Source organism: Sesamum indicum, linkage group LG5, assembly GCF_000512975.1.
Source record: "Sesamum indicum cultivar Zhongzhi No. 13 linkage group LG5, S_indicum_v1.0, whole genome shotgun sequence".
NCBI lineage: Eukaryota > Viridiplantae > Streptophyta > Magnoliopsida > Lamiales > Pedaliaceae > Sesamum > Sesamum indicum.
The window spans coordinates 13,361,851-13,374,485 of NC_026149.1; the positions used below are offsets into that span (position 1 = coordinate 13,361,851).

The 12,635-nt window shown below is 34.7% G+C and overlaps 1 protein-coding gene across 2 annotated transcripts; it reads right to left on the minus strand.

Moving 5' to 3' along the window:
- LOC105162579 lies at positions 9,871-12,635 on the minus strand. 2 transcript variants are annotated; one of them, XM_011080642.2, is made up of 4 exons: positions 12,555-12,635; positions 12,362-12,427; positions 12,131-12,211; positions 9,871-11,169 (listed from the first exon to the last, which is right to left on the minus strand). In XM_011080642.2, the coding sequence occupies exons 3-4, from the start codon at positions 12,189-12,191 to the stop codon at positions 10,202-10,204; spliced, it is 1,029 nt and encodes a 342-aa protein (XP_011078944.1). In that variant the 5' UTR covers positions 12,192-12,211; positions 12,362-12,427; positions 12,555-12,635; the 3' UTR covers positions 9,871-10,201. The 2 variants fall into 2 exon arrangements, with proteins under 2 accessions (XP_011078944.1, XP_011078943.1); XM_011080641.2 differs by having other exon boundaries at positions 12,526-12,589.

A 12,635-nucleotide genomic window follows, 5' to 3' on the forward strand; every position in this document is an offset into this window, starting at 1 on the left:
GTATGAAGTTGTTTTTTTTTTTTTTCTACTTTCATTTACCCACTTTATTTCTTTTTAAATTTAATTATCTAAAATTATTTATTTTTCTCTGAAAAATATGTGTGTAGAATGAGCTATTCTAGAAAATCCACTTCAAAAAGAGAAGAAACTATAGACTTAGATATAAAAATTCGAAGTGCTTTTGTCAACGAAATGCAACTATTACAGTTGTTGGTCCAACAAAAGGAAGTAAAGGAAAATTATTCTGCAATTACAAAACTGGACAATGTAATTTTTTAGTTGGTTGGAGCCAATCAGTGTATGCCGAAGATATTCACAAAGTTTTCAAATGCTAGAAATAGAAGAAGAGGTGGAATCAAACTTCAGAGGTATGGAACAAAGATTTTCTGAACTGATCTTTGTATGCAAAGACCTCAATGCCAAAGTGAAGCAGTTCGATGGCAATAAGAGAATGTTAAAGGCATTAATTGTAACTATTTTATTTTGCATGGTGATTGTACTATTTAAGTGAATTTGATAATTAATGTTCACTACAAAAGTAGGCGGGATTTGGGGCGAATTTTGGAACATTTTTGTTTTTACTTTGGAACGGTTACCAGAACACAAAACTTATTAGGAGCGGAATTCAGAATGCATTTGGAATGGAAAGAAATCTGTCCTTACAGACGGTGTTACAAAAATTTAGGAATGATTTACAGAAAACTGCTCCAATTTGGGACGGTAACTGTATTGGTTTTTGTAAACCGTTCCTAATGTCGATTTTGTTCGAATTTTTTTAAATTTAGGAATTGGAACGGTTAGGGATGAGTTTTGGAACAGATAATTAATTTTTGTCGGTGAAATTTTGGAACAGTATTTGTAATACTCGTGATTTAATTTTGGAACTAATTTTTTTTAATTGCGGTCTATTTAGGAATGATATTTAGAACTGTTTTTTGCAACAAGTTAGTGAATTAGGAATACGTTTGTAGAACTATTTTAGTAATAGCATTAGGAACGATTTATATAATTTGGAACACATATTAAATACCGATAAGTAATTGTATTTGGAACATTTCTCTATTAATTTGGAAGGATACATCCAATTTAAGTACACTGATTTGGGATAGACTTTGAACGGATATCAGGACGGATTTTTGTAAAGTTTGTAACATTTGCTTTAGTATTACTACCCATTCCTAATTTTTGAATTTTATATTTTTTATAATTTATTAATATATTTAAATAAATTTACACATTTGAAATAAATTTTCAAATATAATTAAATTAATTTAATAAAATTTTAATTAATTTTATCTATAAATTTAGTTAATTGAATAAATATAAAATAATAAAATTTAATAAATATTATAAAACATGAATAATTGAAAAAATATTATATTAATATTAAAAAGTATTTAATTACAAAATAAAAAATATATAAAATTCAATCTAAATGCTCCTCGTCAGCGTCTTGATTCTCGAATGGGGGATTCGTCGAAAGCAGTGCTGCAGTAGACGATGAGGCCCACATCTCCCTCATTATGACCATCATGTTGGCCATTATCGTCTCAAAGCAGCCGATGTGGTCATCCATGGCTGGGTCTGGCGTGGCGGTGACGATGGTGATGTGAATGTACGGTTGGTGACGTGAGCCTCTGAACCAAGGCCAGATACTCAATCCTTGTTCTTGCCCCGACTACAGCCAGCCACATCTGCTGCTCCGTCATCGCTATCGAAGCCTCCTATGCAGCAAGGGCATCAAGGTCGTCGGTCGTAGGCTGAGCCTGATGATCCTCCAGCATCTTCTGGAACGTCTCCTGCAAAATAAATAAAATTGTTAGTATTTTTATTAAATAAAGAATTAATTATTAAAAAAATAATATCAATAAATTAGCTACTTACTGCCACCTTCGCCTCCCTCAGCCTGCTCTAACTTTCATCATCTTTCTTCTTCTAGCAGCGCTCGAATAAATTCATTTGTTTGGACGGCTGTTTGAGCTTTGTCTCCTATATAAGAAAAGAATAGTTAATTAACATCATATTTAAAAATAATGATTTAACAGACAAAAATTATTATTTACTTATCAACTTTCTCTTGTGCATGCCAAATGAGGAAGACTCCTCCCCCCTGGTACACAGTAGAGGACATCGTGGGGTTCGCCGCCCGATTCGCTTTATTCTTGGAGTACTCTTGCTAAAAGTCCTTGTTGGCCCAGTACGCTTGGAGTTGGACCTCATTGGCCAGCCATACTGACTAGGTCCAAGCAGCGGAAAAAATCTTCCGAATGCACTTCCCAACCCACATGTGGAAGACCTGGAACATGGACTCATCGTCACAGTCCCACTCCTAGGTCATCTACAGGAATAAGATTAAACAAAACATTAGTAAAATAAATTAAATATTTAGATTATGCATTAGATAAAACTAAATTAATTTAAAATTGATTATCTTCATGCTCTCGAACCAAATATGTTGGTGCTCTAGGGCACCTGCCTCAGACACGGCTAGGGGTGGGGAAAAAGTCCCTGCACGACTATATTGATGCGCTCGTAGAACCGTCAATCACTTTAAATTAATTTTATATTAAACATTTAACATTTTTAAAATAAATTAATTAATAAAAAAATTAGATAAACAAACTTACAATGCGTCGTTGAGGCTGATGTACTGGCATGTTGATGGTGGTGGTGGTGGAGCAGCTGCCGGTGTGGCAGACTGCTGTAACTCGTTATCCGCAGTCATACATGTAGCTCTAGATGTACCAGCATCATCTGGAGTCTACGGGGCAGGGAACAGTGTGGGTATATTCGGTGGTGTGGGTGGTTGAAGTGATGTATCCCCAACCTCGCAAGCATCTGACGGTGCTGGTGCCAATGGCGGGCCACGACCACGACCACAACCACGCCCTTAATCATGCGGTAGAAGTGGCGTACCACTAAACATTATATACACAAATTATATAAAAGTATTAGTCTAAATTTTTGGATTATTGACATTAATATATTAATAAAAAATATACTAATTCTTTTATTATTATGTAAAAATGTTAATATTGGAAAAATCGATCTAAATTAATTTTGTGATTATTTATATTATTATGAAAAAATATTAGTATATGTTGGGAATATTGTTCTAATTTATTTTAATATTTTTTTATTAATATGTACAAATATTAATATTAGAAAAATTGATCTAAATTAATTTTGTGGCTATGTACATTATTATGTAATAATGTTAGTATACATTGGGAATATTGTTCCAAATTTTTTTAATTTTTTTATTATTATGTAAAAATTTATTAATGTCAATATTGTTTAATATTTGAAAAATTGGTCTATTATGTAAAAATGTATTATTGGTTTAGACTATTATGTAAAAATGTATTATTGGAAATATTCTTCCAATTTTTTTAATTTTTTATTATTATCTAAAAATTATTAATGTGAATAATATTTAAATTTTTATGATTGTTTACATTTATTAATATATTATTGTTAATATTACATAAATTGTTCTAAAATTCTTTATTAATGTGATTATTATGTAAAATTTCATTAAATTACAGAAATTGTGTAAATTACACATAAATTACATAAATTTAACATAATTACACACACTTTGCATAAATTGCATAAATTACGCACAAATTGCATAAATTTACAGAAAATTAAAAAATTTTTGAATTTTCTGAAAATATTTTCAGATTATTTTCATAATATTTTCCCAAAATTTTTTCAGAAAATATTTTCTTGAACACTAGCCTCCAATTCTTGTACCTTGTTCACATCGAGCGTCGTTGAACATAGAATTTGGAATAGAAAGCTGACCTTGATCAATGTACTCCACACCGACTTAGGAAGCATTTCACGAAAGGCAATTGAGATAAACTTCTACATGAATACATGACAATCATGATTCTTCATGTCATGAAATCTCATCTCCTTCATGTTTACACAACAGGCCAAATTAGATGCGTAACCATCAGAAAACTTCAGATGACTAATCTATGCACATATCCCCCTATTTTACTCTTTAGTCAGGGTATATACGGCTTTGGGTATCACGTTCGGCCTTCTTTCGTCCACCTAAGCTTTGGTTGGTTACATATAATCTTTAGGTCCTTCCGTGCATTTATAGTATCCTTTTTTTTTTTTCCTTTATATCCATCATGGTATTGAATATATTGTCAAACATATTCTTCTCAATGTACATAATATCAAGATTATGTCGTATCAGATGGGTCGACCAGTACTCGAGCTCCCAGAAGATGCTTTTCTTCATCCACTTATGCTCTATACCGTACTCGTTCGGGAGTGACAACGACACCTCAACCGTAGGACTGAACTCTTTGACCCATTCGCGGATTTGTTCTCCCGTCAATCTTGGTCATGCAACCTTCTTTTCTACTCGGTTCTTAGTGAATGCTTTCTTGTTCTGATAGTAGGGATGGTCCAGGAGGAGAAACTGTCTGTGGCAGTCAAAGTAGTATGCTTCCTACCACTCTGCAGGTAGAATGCATGTGTGTTTTTTATACAAATTGAACACCCCATAACACAAAGAAACTCCATCCAGACGTCATCCCATAAGTGGGTAGGTCATTCACAGTCCACATCAACGCGGCTCGCATTAGGAATGTCTCGTTCTTCGCACTATCATGCGTCAGTACATCCACATGCCACAAATTCTACAACTCATCGATCAGCGGCTCCAGGTAAACATCGATAAGATATTTCAGATTAGAGAGACCGAGGATCACCATCATCAGGAACATATACTCAGAACTCATGCACATTCCTAGAGGGAGATTGTATGTTATAAGTATAACGGGCCAACACGAGTAAACATGACCGTACTGCCCGTGCAATGTGAACCCATCTGTGCACAAACTCAGTCTAATATTCTGGGGCTCTACTACAAAATTGAATATATCTGGTCAAAATGTCTCCATGCCTCTATATCAGACGGATGACACATGGATCCCTCCTTCGTCTGATGGTTAGCATGCCACGTCATTTGTTCGACAGTCGCTTCCAAAGCATACAACCTCTGCAAGTGAGGTAATCGACAGGTACCTAAAAATAGCATACGGTGTCTTCTTGCGACTAGGATTTTGCTCTTTGATCAGCTTGTACCTAGTTTTTCTACAAAACTTGTAATACTCCACATCAATGTCGTCCTTCCAGTACAACATGCAATATTCTTACACGCATCAATCTTTGTAATTGGTAAACACAAGTTTCTTATCAATTTCTTCGTACTATAGTAATTTTCGGGCAGGGTGTCATCATGGGGTAATATATGACCAGCCCATTGTGATATTCAATCATATATATACTAAGAAATATGGCCCTCGGATTTGATATTCACCAACTCAACTACAACCCCCAATTGATATTACGTGCAATCTTTCCACAATGGTTGCTCAGCAGCATGCACTACATCTTGAAATCGATCTGCCAGTCCAGACATATAATCGTAGGGCACCCCACCGTAATATGAACTAGGTCCTGCATCAATAGGACACGACCTAGTACTATCATCAAACACACCATCCTGGTTATAATTAGAAAACCAGATAGTAGGCCCAGCGGCATCAAAAACCATCCTCTGAGCCCAATCCGTCTGCACCGTTTCACCTTGAGAAATGGGAGTTTGCTCCTCCCGCAACAAGGTTGCCGTGACGGCCTCAAAATACTCTTCCACCTTCTTCTCGCCATGAGAAGTCCAATTATAATATTTTGGTATAAAACCTTTCATAAATCGATCGAAATTTACCTCGTCCGTGGTCTTGAAAACTTCATTTTTGCACTTTCAAAAAGAACACTTATACTTAATTTTCTCACCTTCCACATATACGTTTTGAAACTTCGCCTATTCTATGATTGTAGCAACACCGTCTTAAAACTCTGGAGTAAGACCCCTCCTATTCGGAAGGTTCTTCTCATACATCCATCTCATCAACTGTCTTAACATGATGATTAGTCCTACACACACGCACATACATATGTATTATTATCACATTAAACTTAATTAATTAACAAAATTACAACAAATATATAATCAATTGAGAAATAAAGGGTCAAAGTTGTTACCTGATCAAAAGAAGTCGAAATATCAATGAAAATTCAAGATAGAATTCATGAACAAGAGTACAAAAATATTAGTAGGATGGTACGAGTATAAAAACATTCAAGAGAAATTAAGAAGATAGAGAGAAAATAAGAAGAATGGAAGAACATAGTGAGATTAAATGGAAAGAGAGAAACACAAATATATAAAAATAATTTAGAATGGTATTTGGAACGGACATAGAACACATATTTACTCGTTAAAAAAAGTAGCCATTAATTCATACTTTTGGGACGACAGTTGAGACAGTTTTTAGAACGGTCAGTTAAACTGTTGATTTATAGCCGTTGATGATCAGTTGGAACGAACTCAGTAACACCTACAAAATAATTTAAAAGAACCGCTCCAATTTGTACCAATTTTTGGAACGATTTTAGAGATACATTGCTTCTTAAATAAAATTCATATTTTGAAATGATTTTTGACATTTTATTAAGAGTGTACAAAGACCATTCCAAATTGTGTCTCATTTTGAAATACATTTTCGAACTGTCACTTTTGAGATATATATTGCATTGGATATAGGAACGATTTTATTGTGACCGTTCCTAAATCTAATATAGTGTTCCAAACTAAGTTCCAATCATTTTTCGTTACTATTTTGACACGGATTGTGGAACGTGTTCAGTAACTATTTCGTTGGAACTCAACTTGGGACGGTTGGACCGTTCCAAATTTATAACCCAAAAAAATATTCGACCTGACGTCATGTTTTAATATCCATTCCTAAAGTGTTCCAAAGACCGTACCAAGATTAAACAGATTTTAAAACGGTTGGGCAGACAGTCCCAAATCCCACCTTTTTTTATAGTGGTTAAGTGAAATTATGAATGTAATGGTTCTATTTAAGTACACTAAAATTAAATTGAAAACAAGTACACCAAAAAATAAACATCATGATCTTTCATTGACAACAAATAGATAGAAGACAATGTGCATTCAATATACACATGAGAAAAACCACCTGTTTTTGCAAGTTACATTCAATAAGGTCCTAAACATATCAAAAACCACCAATTTTCATAAAAGTACTCAACATAAAAAAGGCCACATGTTTTTTCTCTTAGTCAACTTACTGGAGATTGAAATTGGTCTTTGTTGCTTTCTGGCATCTTTAAGCAAGGGTGGCTGCAGTTTTAAGAAGTCTGTTAGTGCATATACATGAACACAAATGAAATAGTTATTGAAGTCATACCTAATCTGTTGAGGCATCTACAAGTTAATTAAAAAAATTAGGTAAATATTTCATGATTTGGGGGTTGTTTTAGACCATTAAATTAATGTTACATTAAAAGGTTTTCTTGTAGCCTTTGGAGCAGGATGTTGTTGAAGTTGGGTTGTTCTTGTTGGACTTATGCCTGTTGTGCTTGGACTTGGGGTTGTTGTGCTTGGAAATGTGGTTGTTCTTAATATATTCTTCTTGGAAAGGTTGGAAAGGCTGGAGGCATGTGCAGTCAAAGGTCACAATAAAAGAAAACTTTAAAAAAGCTAAACCATAAAGTATTCAAGTATTATATGTATCTCTGAATGATAAGTATAAGTCTCATTAAAAGGAGATTGGTCTGCAGTTGTATGCCTTTGTCTGCCCTCTCTTGAACCTGATGCAGCATGTGAGGTGTTGCACCTCTGGCTGCCTCCTCTTGAACCTGATGCAACATGTGAGGTGTTGCACCTCTATCTGCCTTGGTTTGAATTCTGTCATGAAATAAAAAACATAAATAACACATAATACAATAATGACACTTATTAGATACAACCATATAATTTAAAATACCTATGTGAACTTTGAATTAGGATGGGGGGGCTTGGTGCAACTCCTTTTATTATGCCTTTTGCTGAATTAGGGTGGGGGGCTTGGTGCAACTCCTTTTATTATGCCTTTTGCTGAAACAAATAGCACAAGTATGGGTTAAACCTTTCCTTGATATTGTGGCAGTGTCTCTCAAATCATTGGCATCCCTCCTGCTTAGATTTTTTTGGCCTCCCAACTTTGGTTATTACAATTTGGAGATCAATTTTTCCTAGTCCTGAATCTTTATAGTCATGCTTTCCAGGAACTGTGTTGACCATGTTGTTGTAAACCTTCATGTATACATATTTGACCAATCCTTAAGCACATCTCTACACTTCATTCTTGTTTCAAACTTCATCCATGCAACCAAGTCTACCCCACCCATATCCATCCTATCATCCCACTCTGGATACCTTTCCCCTTCATCATCAGTACCCCTCACTGATCTTTAACAAAGAAGAAGTCAACATAAGGATATAACGGTCAATTCATAGTAAAGTTTAACGGTGTTAATCTTCGATATAAAAAGACGCCTTGTGCTGAATAAAAAAAATCACAAAAGTATTTTACCTACTTTTAAAATAGGGGAGGTTGTTGAGTTTTTAAAATACAGGAGGTATTTTTGCAATTTTGCCTTTAAATTTTCATATGAGGACAAAATAGGACTTCCACCAAATTGTTATTAAACATTCAATTGGGAACTTTTTATTATAAAATAATAATATTACATTTCATATTTTATTTTAATATACAAGTAAGATATTTCTTAATATATATATATATATACTAAAATTTTTATGTTTATATAATAAATAATATTTTATATTTTAAAATATATTAAAGTAGTGAAGTTAACATAAAATTTGATAAGTTGATTAAATTAGTTATTTACCATTTGAAGAGCATTTTGGGATCACAAAAAATTGGTATTGCAGTTTCAAAATCGTTATCTCATATTTATAGCACCTATTTTCTTGATAATATTATAAATATTATAATTAAGTATAAAATATATTAATTTGGTAGTTAAGCTGATGTAATTTTGAAAAATTGAAAATTTTAATTAGCTTAGTAGTTGAACGATATTTTTTGAGTTCCAAAAAGTCGATGCGACACTGTCAAAATCGCTACCTCTTTTCTTTGTAATAATATAGATAACATAATTGTATACACATACTATATACATATCAAATGAAATAGATTTGGATAAATTACGTCGAGACACCCTGATGTTACATCTAATTATACAAATATCATTTACCCTTTGTAAAGTTATGTGTACACCTCTTGAGAGGATGCAAGTATAATGTACCTCAAGAAGTGTTTGTGCAAAATTAAATCACTAAATAAAAGAGTGTACTTGTAATTACATCTACAACCTCAAAGTATGCACCTGTAATGTTATAATGATAAAATGTTTGTATAATTAAACCTAATCTCATGTGGTAATAACATAATTTACCTTATAAAATACAAATACAATATTATTTTGTAATAGAAAATCAGCGCTCTTTCTTATAGTGTGAGTGCTCTATTTTTCTTAAACTATATACAAATTACAGTGCAAATATGATATACTAATTTGAATATGTGCAACATCAATTAGAAAAAATGTGCTTTGGAATTTGAAGCCAATACAATGAGAAAATCAAGTCATAGCAAGTGAAGACTAAAGTAATAAACCATATGAAAACAGTTATTGCTTAGCGAAACGGATTTGATCAATCGGAGAGCAAACGTAGTACACTTACTATGTAATTGGTTACAATTTTTAAGCTATACACTAATTAAATTCTAATTATATTGTATTTGTCATATAATTAGTTTAAACTCGACCAAATTCAATCATTAACCACAAATATTGCCGTCTGGACAATGAAAAAGAACAACATCCTGGTACTAGCTAGAACTTCATGGGACCAGCAGAAGCTGTGAGGATCTTCAAGAAGGAAAATTATGACACAAATTAATCAACAAGAAACATGGAATCATGTAGCAAAGCGCTCATGTTATTTGTACAACTTCCTCTTACATGCATCCTATGTTGAAATCATTTTTCTATGTACATGGGAATAGCATTCTTGATTTGGGGGAGGGGATGTTATCACGACAACGATAAAATTCTCCCCGTTGTAAGAAACTTACAACCAAAACTGCGGAGGAAACTATAGGAGATATATTACAGGAACTCCGAAAAATACTGCAGCTATTCCCATGTTTGACACTATATATACTTCTTAAAGACTCCAACAAAATCAAATAGAATGAAGAAATTACGCCTTTCTGCCCCGTTGCAATCAAGAAAAATGTTTCTCCTGGTTCGGCATCTGTCCAACAGCTATTCCAGCAGGGTAACCGACAGGTCCACATGAATTAATTGGAGTCCACTTTCTTGAAGTGGATCGTCTGCTAATACCTGATTGCTCCCCCCATTCTGGTGCTTTATACCGTCCGATGTCATTCCTCGATGTATGATTGCCATAATGGCCCTTCTTCCCTTGAACCCTCGGGTTTGTGTAACACGCCATGTATCGATCCGCATAGGCTGCTGTAACATTCGCGTCATTAGACTGTCCCCATTCCCCATCATGTCTCGCGTTGCTCCAACCGGTTCCTACGTAATTAAAATGATCATTTGCATTGCTCCAACCTGTTCCTATGTAATTAAAATGATCATTTACACCGTTCCAACCCCACTCATTAGAGTAACCTGGCCATGCATAATCACTTGTGTTGCTCCAGCCCCAGTCGTTAGAATAAACCGGCCATGCACTTGGTGCACTGTCGTTTAACGGATTGCCCCAGTTTTGCTCCCATGGACCACCGCACTCGGCAGATGGATTATTGGCTGGGACATCTACATTCTCTTCGCAATCACCCCAGCCTGCAGGCGAGAATGCTTGGTCCGGCATGATAGAATTGCCAAAAATGACGACCGGTTCATGGTCTTGCTCTATGTTAGGGATCGCCAGCTCGGATTCAAGGTCTTGCAACGGCTCGGGATCGTTTTCTGAATCCCAGTTAATTTTGTCGATATAAAGATCAGGATCAGGCAGTGATATGTCACAGGACTGGCCGTTAATTTCAGCCCAATATCGTTCTTTGGCATTGCGGAATGCCTCTTCCCCTGCTGAGTCGTTCCACTCTATCACATTACTGTAGAGGTGCGTGAACTTCTTCATCTGCACCAATGTTTCCCAGTCCATCGAACCGACCGCTTTGCAAAAATCCTTCTCCCATGAAGGCACAGTCGGCTGCCAATTACCTGCAAAGGATAACGAAATAAGTAAAGGAAATCAAAATAATCAACGGAGGACAGAGAGATATAGAAACACAATAAATACAATAACAAATTACCAACTCAGATACGACGAATAAATGTTTATCAGCTCGACTAAACAGCATGACGACAATTGATTACGATATATACAGATACGACAAACCGACAATATCAACTCCAAGCACTGCCGCACAAAAGTACATCCACAAATAGCACAACAAGTAGATTTCAGTAATAACTGAACAAAAACAACAAACAAAGATCTTATCAAACCATGCAAAAGAACAGGATCCGAGTAAAGCATGCACGTGTTTCCTGTTAAACTCTTTAACCATCAACTCATTTGTGACTCCACAAATTCAAGCTGTTGAGCTCATAATCTTTATAAACATTTAAAAGCAGCTGTAGTTAAAGGAAACATGTAAGAGTTATGACATATAGGACCTCTCTTCCAATTCAGGCAGCAAACATTGGCAACTCAGATATCAAAGAAACAAAAGGGTCAGAACAAAAGTGAAAGAAAACAAGCAAATACCTTTGCGCAAGACAATGGCCAAAGGATCAAGCATTCAAGATCAAGACAAACTATTTCCATGGCTTAGGACAAAGAAATAAAACCATAGCATACAAACACCATACATAGTAAAACATCAATTCTTGCAACCTCCTTTTGACAAAACCTGATATATTCAAACCTCAGTGGACCCTGCACCTCATAATGGAAACATCAACAAAAAAACCATTGAAAGATAAGCAAACAGATTTTTCTATATTCTCAACTTGGTACAAAGAGAAAAACACATTCTACCCAACCGCAAGATTAGAGTACAACAACAAACAACCTTAAACAAATGTACAATCAATATATAGTTGTAAAAAAAACCCATCACATGCAAATATAAAAAAGATAAATAAATAATTAAAATCAAGAAACTTTAAAACTCACCACGCTGTGGTCTTCTGTACTGTGATCTTCTATTATTATCCCGCCTTCTCCTACTCTCCATGATCACACACTCTAAACCCCCTAAAAACAAGAATCAAGAACAACCCAAAAAAACTCCAAGTTAGTCAAACAAGAATCAAATGAAATTAAAACAAAAACAGAAAATTCAAGAAACTAATTCGCAAACAAGCAAAATTCAGTACAAAAACCAGGAAACGGAGAGATGGGCACCTCGGATTTCGCTGCAAGAACACAATTTACAAACTGAGTTCCGTTCTTCCTTCCGCCCCACAGCCACTATTCAAGGAAAAAAAATGATAAAAGTAAATAAAATTACACTCTTTTTTCCCAGAAGAGAAACGAAATAATCTAATAAGGGGCGGGGAAATTCTTGCCGGAGAAGAGAGGGTCGTGAAGGAGAAACCTTCGAAACGTTCAAACTTTCATAGTTTTTAGTAGAAAATAAGGTTCTTGAAGTGAGCTTTATACTGCCAAAAAAGCAAGC

Bases quoted from the DNA above. Each gene is read 5' to 3' on its own strand.
- LOC105162579 (XM_011080642.2), bottom strand. From the start codon at position 12,191: ATGGAGAGTAGGAGAAGGCGGGATAATAATAGAAGATCACAGTACAGA. The intron at 11,170-12,130 runs GTGAGTTTTAAA...TATCCTTTGCAG, and splicing joins GTACAGAAGACCACAGCGTG to GTAATTGGCAGCCGACTGTG.